The following is a 16,227-nucleotide window of genomic DNA, read 5'->3' as shown; positions in this document are numbered from 1 at the left end:
TGGGAACCTCTGAGCTGGGAATCCTGTAACACATAGCCACTTCTAAGCAATGCTGTTGCTCCTAAATTGGATAAAATTTAAAAAAAAAAAAACAAAAAAAAAAACAAACCAAAACCCCAAAACTAATTTCCTAGTTCCCCTTTACACTAAATCCTTGCAAAAGTCAAGGATTGTTGAGGGTTTAGATATAGGCATGTTGTTCAATTCTTCTAGCAAAGCACTTATCCTTGAAACATATTTCTAGAAGTCCTTGCTGTTTTAGAAGGGGGTGTTTGTTTAAACAAGCACATAGTCCTTGCCTGGCTAAGGGGATCCTGATTTATTTCCGAAGCGAATGGTTTTGATCACCTCCACAAGTCATGTGTGTTCCTCTAGGGCCTCATCACAGGCTTGTTTTAAGATCTCATTGCCTCTGTCAGTGCTACGTTACCCCCCATCCCAGGAGAGCTGAAGGAGCAGGTGGGGTGAGGATTCCCTAGCAGGTTGGGAGTGAAAACAGGGTTCAGATCTACTTTTCCACAAAGCAGCGTGCCCTGGCAGCCTTGGCCCGCTTCTGTCCCTCTGCACTCTGGGCTTGCTGCATCTAAAAACGCTATTGCCAATCCCAGAGCAGATGTTGAAGTTTGGGGCTGCACATAGGAGCTTCAGCATTAGGGACGTGGGTCCTGGGAGCAGTCTGGCCCAAGGGGGTGGTTTGTTCCCGGTGGCTTCAGCCACGCAGAGGGCTGTTGCTGTCGGCTTTTCTTGTCACAGCAGTGCTTGGGCAGAGCATCCCCTCCTCCCCGTGTCCAGGCGGGGGGTGAAAGTTTTTCCAAACAGCGTTTTCTATTCCTTGGAAACCTCTGCAAGTACAGTGCGGGCGGCCTTGGTTGTTTTTTCTCCAGAGCTTGTTATTTTAAAGTACTTATCTATATCTAAACTTTTCTGCTTCCAAGAGACAGGCGGTGGAGATAGGAGGGCAGAAGTGACTGGTGCCAGGAGAAAATTGCTCTGAAAACACACAGATTTGCAGCATTCCTGAATACATCTGTTCAAATGAGGCCTGAAATGAAGGTGAAGCAATGATTCCTTAGAATCTTTAATGGGATTTGTAGATAGCCAAGCAAATAAATTAACTCAACAGTCAGAATCTAATGTAACTGTTAAGCAGGCGTTCTTTATTAGCAGCGTCTCACATCACAGTTTAGTCTCAATAATTGTCAGAAATTCATTTGTTTGAGCCTTTTCATGCCGTCTGTGCTCCTGGGCTGATGAGCAGCGTTGCAGGAGCAGCAGTGGAGCATCTCACAAGGGGTGGCTTGCTCAGACTGCAGCTGTCCCCAGGGAGGGGACAGCTCGGTTGGGGCAGGGTGGGAGGTGTGGTGGCACTCGCTGGTGGCATCCAGCTGTCCAGAAGCCTCCCTTCACCCCCGCTGCCCCAGAGCCCCACTTGGTGTTGACTGTGGCCGGTATCCAGCTTTCTCCTCCCGCTTCCTAGGGCTGCGCTGCGTCAGGAGCTGACCTGGGAGGTGAGAGGAAAGGGAAGAGGGCAGCGATGGTTCCTGGGTACTCGTACACCCTGGGAGGAGAGGCTCACCAGCACAGCCCTTTCCTCTGCTGGTTAGTATTTCCAAGAACCTGCCCGCTCTTGTGTGGGCACAGGAGGTTGCTAAAAAGCAGATAACCCCACAGCTTCTATTTCTACAACAATGTTGCCTCCCCCCCCCCCCCCCCCCCCAAAAAAAAAAAAAAGCATCCCTTGCTCAGGGAGGGCTGGCTAGAGGCTGTGCACATTGCAAATCCCCTCACCCCAGTGCAGCCCCTGCCTTAAAACTGACATCCTAAACCTGGTGACACCCAAAACGAAAATGTGAGAGCATGACCTCAGGAGGGGAATTCAGAAGAATGGAGCTGTAGTTCAGAAGTGATGATGACACCAGTGCAGGCACCAAATGCGTAAGGCTTGTTTACAAGAATAATCCTTTCCAGACTTAAATCTGGTGCTATCCCTTTTCCTCATAAACCACTTTTTTTTTTTTCTTTCTTTCCCTCGGCTCCTGCCTTCCCCATCCCCACCCAAGCAGGCACAGGAGCCCATCACTGTGTTTTCAGGCAGCTCCTGGGGCTGGGCAGGGCACCATGGCTGACACCAGACATGGAGCCAAGGATGCTGTGCCAGCAGCTGGAGGCTCCCAGAGGACACGGCTGGGGACAGTGACCTTGTGGGGTGAGCTGATGTCCGAAGGGCAGTGGGGGGACCCAGCTGAAGCACCCATGGGCAAAGCCAGTTCCTAGCACGTTGCTCCAGTGAGTTAAGACGATGCCAAGGTTCAAGGCTGGGTGTTTTATATGAACCCTTATCTAAGCCAGCGATAGCAGGGCTGAGTAATGGAAACCGTGCAGTGTAGGGAGAGCAAAGCCTCACACGGGGAGCGGTGCAGGCGCCTGGGATGGTTTGCTCTGGGGGGAGACACTGTGTAGGGGAGTTGGTTAAAGCCTCCAAAGGTCTGCATGTGCGTTTGTTCACCCTCTTGCAAAAAAAACCCAAACCAAAAAACAAACCCCAAACAAAACAAAAAAAACAAGGAGCAAATTAAAAACAACCCTGTGTTGACAGGATGTGCGGTTAAGCATTGGCGCCTGTCCTAAGCTGCAATCAAGGGTGGAAGAACAACCACATTTGGGAGAGGATCAGTCGTGGATGTGGCTACCAGCTGCGGACAGATGGCACATGCTGGAGTAGTGGTGGGGAAGGAGCCCAGCATGGCCCCTTGGGCACCACGTGCTGCACCGGGCCAGGCCTTGGTGGCCCTGTGATGAGGCAGTTTGAGGTTTTGGGATGAGAAAGAGAAATTCTGGGGGTGGATGCTATTGCCGTAACCCCTCTGCTCTTGGCCTCTGTGCCCCCATTGGGCACAGATGCTGGCCACCCCCCTGGTGGTGACCAGGGCTGGGGGGGTGGCAGCACTGGGCGCACTGCCTGTGGGCATGGTTCAGGATGAGGCTGTTGCGCAGGATCCTGCGGTTTCAGGGGGAGCCCCGCTGTGCGGCACTGCCCCATCCCCTTGGGATCGCCGGCTGAGACTCAAGAGACCAGCAGCAGAGTTGGCTCCTTTCTAGCACGCTCTCCTGCTGTGACTGACATGCAATGGGGGGGGGGGGGGGGGGGCCTGGGGGCAGCAAAAAGCTTTTTCCAGAGCTGTTTAAAGTGGACGCTTCCTCATCTGTCCAAAAAAGATGATGTGTTTCAGAAGTACTGAGCAAAACAAGCCCTTTTCCAGACCTCCCCAGTTTCTCCAGCCTGTGTCCAACAGCACCTTCCCAACCTCACGCCAGGACTCCTGGGAGCGAGGAGGTGCAGCCCCGAGGCCTCGCTGGGAGAATCACTCCAGGGACACGGGGGATCTGGGGCCCCCAGTGCAACATCTGCCTCTGGGTGCAGGCACTGGAGATGCCCCACACCCCAAAGCCAAAGCAGCGCTGCGAATGCAGCAGTTTCTTCCCACTACAAGTGCGTTTCCCCCTTCGTGAGGAGCAATCGTACTGCGTTTGACCTTCAGCGTCAGCCTCACGTCCCCTAATGCCCGCGGCAGGGGACGTGCAGCGCTCAGCCCGCGCCAGAGCTCCCACCAAGGGCACTTCTTTAGAAGCTGAGCAATGATGTTGACGTGCCTCAGCGTTGTCATTTTGGATCCTCTGGCCTCTTGGCTGCCCTCTCCCTTTTGCAAAGGAGTCCACTGAAGGGTGGGGAGCATCCCAGCCCCTGCCCTGAGAGCCTGGTGGAGGCGGGGGCTGCGAGGGGGGTGGCTGGGGGCCAGGGTGATGAGATGTGGTCTTTGGAGACCTCTTCCTCCATCCCTTTTCTGTCCTAAATCTCTTTTTTCCATCTTCCCCCCCTCCCTACCCACCCTTTCTTTCTTGCTTTGAGCTGCAGGGAAGGATATTTAGAAAGGAATGAGCTGGAAATTAACCCAGGAGAGCTCCTTGCTCCTGTGCTGTCCCCTCTTTCCATAGCCCGAGCCAGCTCCTGGCTGATCCCCAGCCCTTCCTGCCCTTGGGGCAGCAGAGACAAGAGGGGTGTCGTGTTATGGGCAAAAGAGAAACGCAGCCAAGAATTTATTAATAATATAACTGAAGCCTAAGCAATCTAAGGGCCTGATTTAGCTCAGATTGAGCTTGCACAAAAGGCAAATAAAGCAACAAATGCTGTTGGACAGCACTAGTAATACAGCTCTGCATTTCTTTAACTGGCCCTTGGGGAGCAGTTTCTGGTCTTGGGGGTCCCCAGCGCATCGCCCCACACCTGCCCTGCCCCTTGCCCAGCGTCCCCATGGTCCCGTGTCCCTCCAGGCAGCATCCTTAGGGGAGAACAGTGAACGTGTTAATCTGCTCAGAAAAACTGTCCCGTTACAGCTGTCTGTACTCAGCCGTAGTGCCTCATACAAAGATGAGGAAATGAAAAATAAATGGAGCGTCACCAGTTGGCCATTGGAAAAATAATTCAGTCAAACCAAAGCTGTGGACAGATTGAAATGAGCTTGGGAGGCGCAAACCCTACCAGCCTCTCTCCAGAGGCTTTGAAAACATGGTGCGTGGCCTGGGGCCCAACGCAGGGGCTGGCAACCCCCAGGAGCACCAGCAACCAGGGTCACCCCTGTGCCTGCCCCCCAGGATGGATCTGCAGCCCCACACATCTGTGCTGCCGGGGGAAAATGAGAGCAACCAAACATGCTGTGAGAGCTGACAGGTGGTTTTATTTGCAGAATGTCTCAAAGCAGTGCCACAAAGGTGTGACATCCTCCCTCTGAGGCATTTATCCCCACTGGAACAAGGATAAATATGGGCTCAGTGCCATCCTTTTAACCCTTTCTTGGCCGTTTCTCCTGCCACTTTCTCCCCACCCCATCCCCCTTCCCCATTTTTTCCATCTGTGCCAAGTGTATTTCTATGTTAAGTCTCAGTGCACTGTGCCAGCCCGGTGTGGGGGCCATCCCCGGGGCAGGGTGCTGCTGCTGGAGGGGTGACCCCAGCTGGGACTGGGCAGGGAAGCCACCAGCGTCCTTTGGGAGCAAAGCCTGCAGTGCTGGGGAGATGTTATCTCTTGCGGGGCGCAGGCTCGTTCCCTGCTCCACAGGGTGACGATGGGTCCGTCCCCTGCCTCCACGGGGTGACGTGGGACGGCTGCCGGATCTGTTAGCAGCTCCTTCCTGTGCACAAGAAGATCCCCACGGCCATGCCCAGCAAGGCAAAGATCCCCAGGATCAGGCCCAGCACCAGCGGGGCATGCGACCAGCTGCTCTGTTTTCCTGCAAGAGGTGAGAGGGACGGAGGTGACGACGGTGGTCACCCTCCCGTGCCACCATGTGTCATGCCCCCCAGTCCCGGCACAGACCTGTCCAGGCGCTCTGAGCCCGCAGGATGCTGACGCAGGTGGTGTTGAGAAAATGCTGGAGTTCCTGGGTGGTCTCGGAGTACTTCATCAGCTCCCTCTCGGCAAAGGCAGCCACTATGTCCTTGCCAGGCCAGCGCCGCTGCCAGGTGGCGTTGGGGACGTGGAAGCTGAGGAAAGCCGTCCCGTTGAGGGTGACCTCGTAGAAGCTGTGGGCCGTGCCATTGGGGAAGAGGCAGCAGCCCAGGTGGCAGCACAGCATCTGGGTATCTGAGGGAAAGAGGGAGGGGGCCGGGGTCAGCACGGTCCCACTCTCAGCAGTCCATTACCTTCACCAGCATCAAGCCATGCACTGAGTTTGCTGGGCCTCAGCCTTGGTCCACCTGACCCACACACAGCTCTTATCGCGTGGTTTAGCTGCAGCAACAAATTTTCTAACAGCCAGGTGGCTGTGCTTATTTTCCCTTCCTTATCTGCATACAGCACGCATCAGTTTTACAGAGATGGGTGGTTTTTTGGTGCAGAGCAAGCTGTTCATCGCTCTCATGGTAGGACACGGCACAGGGAGCATGGGGACACCGGGTGAGGGGAGGCTCACGCCAGAGACCTTGCAGTGAGAAAGTGCTCCCCAAGGGCCAGGTAAAGAAATACAGAGCTGGGACAAAACTGGTTTGGGGGCAACAAAGAAAAGGACGTTAAAACAAACTCTGGGCAGGAACGTCAGGGATAACACAGGCTTGCGGAGCAATGCAGGCAGGGATGTGAAACCATCGCCATCAGCATCCCGCAAAAGCTGCAGGGTGCAGGTGGGATGCAAGTGGGGTGCAGCCAGGGTGCCCACACCTCACCAACCCTCCCAGGCTGCAGCCCCAGCCCTTTTCCCAAGGAGCAGCAGGAGGCTGGCATTGCCCTGCTCCCAGCGTGGGCTCCACAATTCCCAGCTCTGCAGAAAGGCTCCTTTTGCCCAGAGCAAGGTGTTGCAGGTAGCCTTGTCCCCGTCCATTTGCCCAGCAGTCCCTGAAGAGCCATCCCCGTGCCCAAGCAGTGCAGGGGGGGCTCCCCTTCCCCAGGGGGACCTGTCACCCCACGCAGCCATGCATCCCATCCCTGTGTCCCCCAGGGGTACCACTCACAGTTGATGGGCCTCTCCATGTTGAAGAGCTTCACCAGCTGGCCAAAGTAGACCAGGTACTTGGCCACGTCCTGCTGTCGCCTGGCCCAGGCATCCGGGGGCTCCAGCGGCAGCACCTGGGTGACATTAAACCCCTCCAGGAGATGGCTGAGCTGCCCGTCCAGGCTGGCATTCCCCCAGAAGACGGAGATGCCTTTGGAGACGCGGGTCTGTTGCAGCATGGTGAAGACGAGCGGGGCTGTGAGAGACACCAGACATCACCCACTGCCCCGTCCCCTCCCCGTATGTCCCCCACACCAACCCCAAGTCTCTCCAACCCTGCTGCCACCGTGTCCTCGCCTTACCCGCCTGGTCTGCCCCGCAGCCCAGGGCGCCACAGAGCAGCAGCCACCAGAGCATGGTGGGATGGAACAGGAATGGTGGCCCCACCGATGGTCTGACGCAGGGAGTTAAGCCGAACCGGGGAGGTGGGGCTGCAGGAGGAGGAGAGTGGGAGTCCGGCCAAGTCTCTCTCATTTCCTTAGCCAAAGCCACCCACACCCCTTCCCTGCCAGACATGCCAGGCCCTGCAGCGCCTGGGGATGATGATGTGGTCTGAGGCTCCAAGCTCCCCCCAGGGCCTGCAGGACCACACAGCACTGCTCCAGCCGGCAGGAGCGAGTGGCCAGCACCTGCCTCAGTTTCCCCATCCCTTAGCTGGGCAGAGGCCCCATCCCCACTCCCCTGGGGCGACGCAGGAGGCCAGCAGGGACACAGCGGTGGGGAACACTGCAGAGGAGAAGGGAGGGATGGAGGAGAGCAGCCTCACAGGCTGGGCTCGCTCCGTATGATTGGCTTTTAATATACACCTCAAATAATCATAGATTAAAATTTACAAACCATGGAATTTATATTAAAGCATCCAGCTCACCCTGCTGGCACAGCATACCACAGCCTGGGGCAGCATGTACCAGGACTGCCCTGCCTGCCATGGTATGGTATGGCACAGTATGGCACGGTGTGGTGCAGTATGGCATGGTATGGCATGGTATGGTGCAGTGTGGCACAACATATATGGCATGGCGTGGCACAGTATGGCATAGTATGGGGCAGTATGGCACATATGGCATGATATGGTGTGGTATGGCACTGTATGGTGTGGTATGGCACAGTATGGTGCAGTATGGTATAGTATGGCACAGCATGATCAGTACGGCACAGCATGGCACAGTATGGCGCAGTATGGTATGATATGGCACAGTATGGCATGGCATGGCACAGTATGGCACAATTTGGCGCGGTATGGCACAGTATGGCACAGCAGGGCGCGGTATGGCGTGGTATGGCACAGTATGGCACAGTATGGCACAATTTGGCGTGGTATGGCACAGTATGGCACAGCAGGGCGCGGTGTGGCGCGGAGCGGTGCGCTATGGCACGGTACGGCACAGCAGGGCGCGGTATGGCACGGTATGGTGCGCTATGGCACGGTACGGCACAGCACGGCACCGCGCGGCGTGGCACGGCGGCGCGGAGGAGCGTGGCCCCGCGCCGGGGGCGTGTCCTGACCTGGAGGGGGCGTGGTCTTCCCGGGAAAAGGCGTGTCCTGCCCGGGAGGGGGCGTGTCCTGCGGCTGGGCGTGTCTCCGCGGGGGCGTGTCCGGCGGCGCCGGTGCCGGGAGCGCAGCGATGGCGGCGGCGGAGCTGGAGCGGCTGCGGATGGCGGGGGCCGGCATGGCCATCGCCGTGCTCACCAGCGGCGGCGACGCGCAAGGTGGGGCCCGGCGGCAGGAGGCGGGGGGCGCTGCGTGGCCGTGGCCGCCCGGCCCGCGGGCGCGGCGGGGCCGGAGTCCGCGGCGCCTCGGGGCGCGCAACGGGGACGTGGCCCACGCTCCTCCCCGGGCGCCCGGGGCGGGGGAGCGGCGAGGCGGGTGGCGGACACACACCCCGCTCCCGTTTACCAACCCCCCCCCCCCACCCCCCCAACCGGGGGAAGGGTCGGCGCGTCTCACCTGCGGCGCTTCCACATCCCCCCCGGGAGCGCCCTCCGTGCGAGGTCACGGGCCCCAGGGGGGCACCCCCACGGTGTGCCCCCCCTACACCCGGGGATAAGCAGCTACTTCTAATACGCCTCACTCTCGGGCGGTTGCTCATCCGCAGCTCCCGCCCGTGCACAGAGTTTCCCCGGCCTCTGCCTGCGTGGGTGCCCCCCACTCGAGGGGACACTTCAGGGTCACCCTGTGGGGCGCGGGGTCCCGCGGGGCCTCCCCACCTCACGTCTCACCTTTCCAGGGATGAACGCCGCCGTCCGCGCCGTCACCCGCATGGGGATATACGTGGGAGCCAAGGTCTTCCTCATCTATGAGGTTCGGTGTACCCCACTCCGCTCCCTGTCATGGGTGGGGGGAAACCGCTCCCCCCCCCCCCCCCCGTGCCGGGTCACCCCTCACCTCTGCTCCCCATTCTCTGCAGGGCTACGAGGGGCTGGTGGAGGGGGGAGACAACATCAAGCAAGCCAACTGGCTCAGCGTCTCCAACATCATCCAGCTGGTGAGGATCACCAGTGGGGCCAAGGGACCCCCAAATCCCAGTCCCCCAAACCTGCGTGACGAGCTGTGTGTCGTGTGTGGTTCCCCCCCCCCCCCCCCCCCATTTTTTTACTCTCCAGGGTGGGACGGTGATCGGCAGCGCCCGCTGCAAAGCCTTCACCACCCGCGCGGGCCGGCTGCGGGCCGCCCGTAACCTGGTGGAGCACGGCATCACCAACCTGTGCGTCATCGGCGGGGACGGCAGCCTGACGGGCGCCGACATCTTCCGCTCCGAGTGGGGCGAACTGCTGGAGGAGCTGGTCCAAGATGGTGGGTGAACCCCCCCCTCCCAAAAAACCCCTGGGTGGGTAGACTGACTCAAGGGGTGTTGACCCCCCCACATCCACCCTGCTAGGACCCCCACAGGGAGGGCTGGGCTCCTCCGCCGCTCTGCAGCATCCAGCCTGATGCTGGGGGGAGAACGGGGGCACCCTAAAATAACCGTGTGTCCCATCCTCCCCCCCCCAAAACAGGGCAGATCAGCAAGGAGTTGGCACAGGAGAACAGCCGCCTCAACATCGTGGGGCTGGTGGGCTCCATCGACAATGATTTCTGCGGCACTGACATGACCATCGGCACTGACTCGGCACTGCACCGCATCATGGAGGTGATCGACGCCATCACCACCACGGCGCAGAGGTGAGCGGGCTGCGGGCTGGGGGCTTGACTGCCCTCCCGTGCCTATGCACCCACCTTCCTTCTCCTCCCACCTGTGTCCTTGCAGCCACCAGCGGACCTTCGTGCTGGAGGTGATGGGCCGCCACTGTGGGTAAGCCCCCGTGGGCGAGGGAGCCCATCGGTGGGACGGGAAGCCACATTTCGGGGCCGGTGCTGCCACCGCCATGTCCCTCCTTCCCAGGTACCTGGCGCTGGTGTCCGGCCTGGCCTCGGGTGCTGACTGGCTCTTCATCCCTGAATCCCCTCCGGAGGACGGCTGGGAGGACCTCATGTGCGAGAGGCTCGGGGAGGTGAGGGGGGCTTCCTACAGTCCCGTCCCCCTTTTCTCCCTGGAAGGTCCCCACAGGGACCCGGGCTGAGTCCCACAGCCGGTGCCCAGCCCTTGCGAAGCTTCGGGAGCTCCCACCATTGTCCCTGTGAAACGGGGCACTCAGCCGAGTGCAAATCCAGCCCTCGCGTGCCAGGGGCAGCGCTGGCTCGGGGGCTCGGCCACCCAGAACTTGAGCCACCCCTCACCCACCTCTCCGGGCTACGGCCAGTGGGGGCAAAGGATGCTCAGACGCGGCCGCCGGTGAGTTTTGGCTGAGCTACGGCGGCTGTTTTCTTCCCCTCGCACCCAGACGCGCAGCAGAGGGTCGCGCCTCAACATCATCATCATCGCCGAGGGCGCCATTGACCGCAGCGGCAAACCCATCTCTTCCAACTACGTGAAGGACGTAAGCGCCCGCTCCGGCGCCCGCTCCGGCACCCGCAGTGGGCAGCGGGTCCCTGGCGTGACGTCTGCTCTGCTCCGCAGCTGGTGGTGCAACGCTTGGGCTTCGACACGCGGGTCACCGTCCTCGGCCACGTGCAGCGCGGAGGGACCCCTTCAGCCTTTGATCGCGTGCTGGTATGTCTTGGGGGGGGGGGGGGGGGGGGGGGCAGGACACGGGAAGGGGGGGGTCACCCTGCAGAAAGGAGCAGGCAGCTGGGGCACCCCATTCCTGCCTTCCCTCTGCCTGTTGCAAAGGACTTGCCAGCTGAGAGGAGGCTCAGACGGTCCTCGCGGGCTTGGCCCCGCTGTGCCAGGCAGAGCAATGCACCCGTTTACCCTCATGTGCTGCAAATTTCACGTTTTTTAAATAAAACCAGCAGCTCTCTAGCTGTAAATCAGGCGTGCAAGCAGCTGCAAGGTTTCCAAGCCGGTGGGAGCGTTGCTGTGCGAGCCCAGGGGAGCATCCCGCATGGGTGGCCCAGGTGTCACAGGGCGTCGGGTGTCCCTTTCCGTCCACAGAGCAGCAAGATGGGGATGGAGGCGGTGATGGCACTGCTGGAGGCCACGCCAGACACCCCCGCCTGCGTGGTGAGCCTCTCGGGGAACCAGTCGGTGCGGCTGCCGCTCATGGAGTGCGTCCAGGTGGTGAGTACCAGGGCAGGGATTGGGCACGCCAAGCCCCTTGGGTAGGGGTCCTGTTCCCCTCCCCACAGGCGTGGGGGTCACAGTGCTGCATCTCTCCCCCTGCCAAGACGAAGGATGTGCAGAAGGCCATGGATGAGAAGAGGTTTGAGGAGGCCATCCAGCTCCGTGGGAGGTGAGGAGCAGCGGCTGGGACGGGGGGAGGTATCCCTGTGGGGTGGCCAAAAGGAGGTGCTGGGATGGAGGCTTCTCCCCGGGGGAAAACCAGCAGCTCCTGCAGCCGGAGAGGGTCGTTCCCGCCCTCCCCAGGGTCCAAGCACACCTCGGGGCCACGCTGCCTGTCCTTGCAGGAGCTTTGAGAACAACTGGAACATCTACAAGCTTCTGGCGCACCAGAAGCCAGCACAGGAGAAGGTGAGGAGGGACGAAGAGCGGCAGGGGACACCATCCCTGCCTTGGGGACACTCATCCATGTGCTGTCCCCATCCCTGTCCCCACAGAGCCCCTTCAGCCTGGCCATCCTGAACGTGGGTGCCCCTGCCGCAGGCATGAACGCTGCTGTCAGATCAGCCGTGCGGATCAGCATTTGCCAGGGACACACCATCTACGCAGTGAGCGACGGCTTCGAGGGCTTGGCCAAGGGGCAGGTAAGGGGAACGGCAAGCCTGGGTTTCCCAGGGGGATGAGTTTGGGCTTGGAGTGGGGTGGTGGGGTGCTTCCTCACCCCAAAACCGAGCGCTGCTGCTTGCAGATCCGTGAGGTGGGCTGGCACGACGTGGCGGGCTGGCTGGGACGTGGCGGGTCCATGCTGGGCACCAAACGGTAAGCAGAGCCCCAGGGGGGCCTGGGGGACGTAGTGGAAGGGACGCTGCTGTCCCTGGCGACTGCAGGGACATCCTGTCCTCACCCCGTGGTCTCTTCTCCCCTTCCCCACCACAGGACACTGCCCAAGACCTGCATGGAAAAGATCGTGGAGAATGTGCGGAAATTCAACATCCAGGGGCTGCTGGTCATTGGGGGTTTTGAGGTGCGGGGGAACCCTCAGCCCTGTTTCGCTGGGGGCCAGGCCGGGCTGTCAGCTCCCCAGGCCATCCCTTTTGGGGTGTGGATCCAGCCCCCGGGGCCAGCATCTCCCCAGCTCTTGGCTGCTTGCAGGCGTACGAGGGGGTGCTGCAGTTGGTGGAGGCCCGTGGGCAGTACGAGGAGCTCTGCATCATCATGTGCGTCATCCCCGCCACCATCAGCAACAACGTCCCCGGAACCGACTTCAGCCTGGGCTCAGACACAGCCGTCAACGCGGCCATGGAGGTGAGGAACGGGGCAGGGCGCAGCTCAGGGGGCTGTTCCGCTCCACCACTCGACAGGTGGGAATGAACCCACGTCCCGTCCCGGGAGGCAAAGATGGATTTTCCTAGCATGAGCTGCCTTTCTCCTGGCACAGAGTTGCGACCGCATCAAGCAGTCGGCCTCGGGCACCAAGCGCCGGGTCTTCATCGTGGAGACGATGGGGGGCTACTGCGGGTACCTGTCAACTGTTACCGGCATCGCGGTGGGCGCCGACGCCGCCTATGTCTACGAAGATCCCTTCACCATCCATGACCTGAAGGTGAACAGGGCGGGAGCTGCTCTCTGGCAGCATCGTTTGGGTAAAATAAGGAAAACTGGGAAAGGGAGGGCTGTGGGGCAGGACAGGATTTGGAGGAACACGGCCAAGGCCTGGGAAGCTGCTGTGTGGATGTTAGTGGCACTTGGGTCCAACCAAGAGGACCAGAGGGACCCAGGATCTTGGCATTCATCTTGCAGGCCAATGTGGAGCATTTGACTGACAAAATGAAGACGGATATCCAGAGAGGATTGGTGCTGCGGTGAGTTGGGGGCCCCTGGGGACACTCACTGAAAAACCCAGCCCCGTGGTGGAGAGCAAGGCTGGAGCTGAGCTCCGCCTGCAGCTGGAGAGGGGTTCCCACGTGCAGCGGGCTTTGGCATGGTGGGTGCACAGCGTCCTGCCCAGAGATGCCATGCTAGGCCAGGCGGACAGTTCTACACTGGATGCACCCGCTGCCATCCCCCCTCTGGCCCCAGGGCCCTGCTGGGGAGATGGGCTGGGGTGCTGGGCCTCAGGGAGAACAAAACAGGAAAAAAAAAAAAAAGTGTTTAGGGAAGCATGGAGGAACCCCCTGGGGATGCCAGATTAAGGAGCAGCCCCCCCACCTCTTCCCTCTGCTCCCCCAGCAATGAGAAGTGCCACGAGCACTACACCACTGAGTTCCTCTACAACCTCTACTCCTCCGAGGGCAAAGGCATCTTTGACTGCAGGATTAACGTCCTGGGCCACCTCCAGCAGGTATGGGGGACAGGGCCACACGGGTCACTGCTGTCTCCAGGAGCTGGGCGGGCTTGATGTGCCCATTTCTTTGTCCCCAGGGGGGAGCCCCAACCCCCTTTGACCGCAACTATGGGACCAAGCTGGGCGTGAAGGCGGTGCTGTGGATGTCGGAGAAGCTAGAGGAGGTCTACTGCAAGGGTGAGCTGAGGGACGGGCGTCCTGTGGGGGGAGGCTGGTGGCACTGGGTAGCCCCTGCTGCTCCATTCAGACCCCGGAGGGTGGCCATGGTCAGCTGTGTACCCCTCCCAGGGCGCGTGTTTGCCAACTCAGACGACTCTGCCTGCGTGATCGGGCTCAGGAAGAAGGTGGTGGCCTTCAGCCCCGTGACGGAGCTTAAGAAAGTCACTGATTTTGAGTAAGTTCCCATGCCCCAGCGGTTTATCAGGTCCTGGGGGGACCTTCCTGGGCTGTCCCTGGGGTCACTTGAGAGCTGTGTTCCCGCCCCTGCACAGGCACAGGCTGCCCCAAGAGCAGTGGTGGCTGAACCTGCGGTTGATGCTGAAGATGCTTGCCAACTACCAGATCAGCCTGACCGAGTACATCTCGGGGAAGATGGAGCACGTCACCCGCCGCACACTCAGCATCGAGAAGGGCTTCTAGTCCCACCAGCCTGAGCTGTAGCCCCCCCTCTGCATCCTCTCCATCCCCACGTGCTGCTCGGGGAGCACCGGGTCCCCCCTTGTTCTCAGTAGCCCTGTAGCTTTGCCATCGATCCCTTGAAGCTGGCAGAGCCTGGTCCCGGCTCCCAAACCAGCACAATCCTGCCCGAGATCACTGGTCCAGGGTCTGGTCCCTGTGCAGATGCAGACAAGAGGTGTTGCTAGAGCCCAGCTGCACAGCCTGACCCTTAATCATCCCTTAAGAGTTTATTCCTATTATTTAATGATGGGGCATCTTGATTCTTTATTTAGCGGCTTGACCGCCTGAGCCAACTGCTGCTTTTAGTTGCCTGCCCTGCGTGCAGGAGGGGAGCTGAGGGAGATGTGGTGCCATCCCACAGCAGGTAGGGGCTAGTCCTGGGGGCTCTTGGCTGCCTCGTGAGCCCCGGTAGAGCTCCATCCTCCCCCAGCGTTTGCCCAGTGGAGTGTCTTGAGGGCTCAGCGCAGAGCACCGGTCCTGGCCAGCCCCTCTTCCTCGGCCACCTTGCATGATGCTTGGATGCGACCGTCACCGCCCGGCCCCAGGTGCGGTGCCCATCATCTCACCGCTGCTCTGTAACCCCCAAATCTTGTACCATTCGCGGTGCTGCTCTCCTCCTCTAGAGATAAAACCCGCTGGAGCCAAACCTGCCTCACTCCAGAGAGTGGTCATTGTGCGCTGAGTCCCTGCGGGGAGGAATGAGGGGGGCAGACCTAGGGTTAGGATGGGGATGAGCAAAGCCAGATGGTTTGCTGGAGCCAGGTTGATGCTGGGCCAGGATGTTCCCTTGCTTCGTGCGTCCTCAAAGCCTGGGAGAGTGGGACTGCGGGCGGCTTCTCCCTGGCTGGGCTGAGGCGGGTGCAAGGTCAGCATCCCTCTGCGGGCAGACTTCGCAATCCTGGAGAAAAATCGCTTCTCCCATGGTTTGGTTCCCACCTTCAAAGAAAGCGCAGAAGTGATTTATCAAGGCGCTGTGTTTGTTTGTTAAGGCAGTTTCTCAGGGCAGCTGCCAAGCGCACTGGCTCCCGCCTGCAGCGCTCGGGCTTGGCTGAGCTCTGCTGGGCTTGGCTGAGGCCGGACGGCTGCCTGTACCCCCTTTCCCAGGCCATTTTCCTCTTGGGGCTTTCAGCTGATGGCTCCAGCCTCTGGGATGTTGCCAGCACGAGGATGCATCACAGTCTTTTGGGTCAAATATGCATTTATTTTTTCCTCCCCATGGAGTTGTCCCCAAGTGACAAGTCCCCCTTGATTTCAGCACTTTTCCCATAGCTGGCCACGTTACTTGTTTTAAGCTCTAGAGGATGACGATAATCATTGTATCTTCCTTACCAGAGCCGGACAGATGGAGAAATAGTGTTTTCCTTGCTGATGGAGGCAGCATCACTGCTCTTCTGGGCAAGTATCTGCTCTGGGGACCCCAGGCAGAGAGCAGTGGGCTCTCCCACCATCCCATGTACTGCTTTCGAGGAGCCCCATCCAGCTCCCAAGCAAGACCCCCCATCAGCCACAGACCCCTGCACCGCGGTGGTCACTGCCTCCCCATCAAGCCTCCGCGAGTCCCCGAGAACAGGGGATCCGTGCCCGCAGGCAGACAGCTGATGGCGTTTTCCATGACTGGGACATGTCTGCCCTCACAGCTCGATATCCCCCGCTGAGGCAGGTCAGGGTGAAAGCAGGTCACGCCAAAAAGCCCCACGGTTGTGCCGTAGCCCGGGTGGAGCCTCATGCCCAGGCACAGCGGGCAGGCCCCGGGCACTTGGCTCCTCTCCAGCACGTGTTTTCTCCTGCCTGGCATGCTCTGCAGCAGGCAGGGCACCACAGCCCTCCTCCAGCAGCCGAGTCAGGGTGTGAATGGGGAAGGGAGTGTCCCCACGCTCAGACCCGCTGCATGTTTGGATGCAACTTGGGGATAGGGATCACTGCAGTCCTAATACCTCATTTCCACCCAAAATAAAAAGCCTGGAGTGCCAAATTCCTGGTGGGGAGACAGACGGGCACTGCTCGTGACAGGCAACCACGCCGTGCCCTGCCAGGTCAAGCCAGGAGGGGACGTGGCAACTGC

General features: G+C 59.9%; 2 protein-coding genes across 5 annotated transcripts; one reads left to right on the top strand and one right to left on the bottom strand.

Annotated features, from left to right (window-relative positions):
- Positions 1 to 4,735: 4,735 nt before the first annotated feature.
- On the bottom strand, positions 4,736 to 6,968 carry PROCR (protein C receptor). The gene is made up of 4 exons (XM_074912357.1): positions 6,845 to 6,968; positions 6,502 to 6,738; positions 5,372 to 5,638; positions 4,736 to 5,285 (listed from the first exon to the last, which is right to left on the bottom strand). The coding sequence occupies exons 1-4, from the start codon at positions 6,897 to 6,899 to the stop codon at positions 5,173 to 5,175; spliced, it is 672 nt and encodes a 223-aa protein (XP_074768458.1). The 5' UTR covers positions 6,900 to 6,968; the 3' UTR covers positions 4,736 to 5,172.
- A 1,144-nt stretch (positions 6,969 to 8,112) lies between these two features.
- Positions 8,113 to 14,820, top strand: PFKL (phosphofructokinase, liver type). 4 transcript variants are annotated; one of them, XM_074911937.1, is made up of 22 exons: positions 8,113 to 8,252; positions 8,771 to 8,844; positions 8,951 to 9,028; positions 9,147 to 9,336; positions 9,540 to 9,705; positions 9,791 to 9,835; positions 9,926 to 10,034; positions 10,365 to 10,460; positions 10,541 to 10,633; positions 11,018 to 11,143; positions 11,251 to 11,315; positions 11,491 to 11,554; positions 11,641 to 11,787; positions 11,892 to 11,962; positions 12,080 to 12,167; positions 12,296 to 12,448; positions 12,582 to 12,746; positions 12,944 to 13,005; positions 13,373 to 13,484; positions 13,565 to 13,664; positions 13,776 to 13,881; positions 13,979 to 14,820. In XM_074911937.1, the coding sequence occupies exons 1-22, from the start codon at positions 8,168 to 8,170 to the stop codon at positions 14,124 to 14,126; spliced, it is 2,343 nt and encodes a 780-aa protein (XP_074768038.1). In that variant the 5' UTR covers positions 8,113 to 8,167; the 3' UTR covers positions 14,127 to 14,820. The 4 variants fall into 4 exon arrangements, with proteins under 4 accessions (XP_074768038.1, XP_074768037.1, XP_074768039.1 ...); XM_074911936.1 differs by having other exon boundaries at positions 12,080 to 12,189; positions 12,228 to 12,448; XM_074911938.1 differs by lacking the exon at positions 10,541 to 10,633.
- The last annotated feature ends 1,407 nt before the right edge of the window (positions 14,821 to 16,227 follow it).

Source organism: Athene noctua, chromosome 8 (genome assembly GCF_965140245.1).
Source record: "Athene noctua chromosome 8, bAthNoc1.hap1.1, whole genome shotgun sequence".
In the NCBI taxonomy this organism is placed as follows: domain Eukaryota; kingdom Metazoa; phylum Chordata; class Aves; order Strigiformes; family Strigidae; genus Athene; species Athene noctua.
The sequence above is the reverse complement of the archived record's forward strand: the minus strand, read 5'-3'. Positions and strand labels throughout refer to the sequence as shown.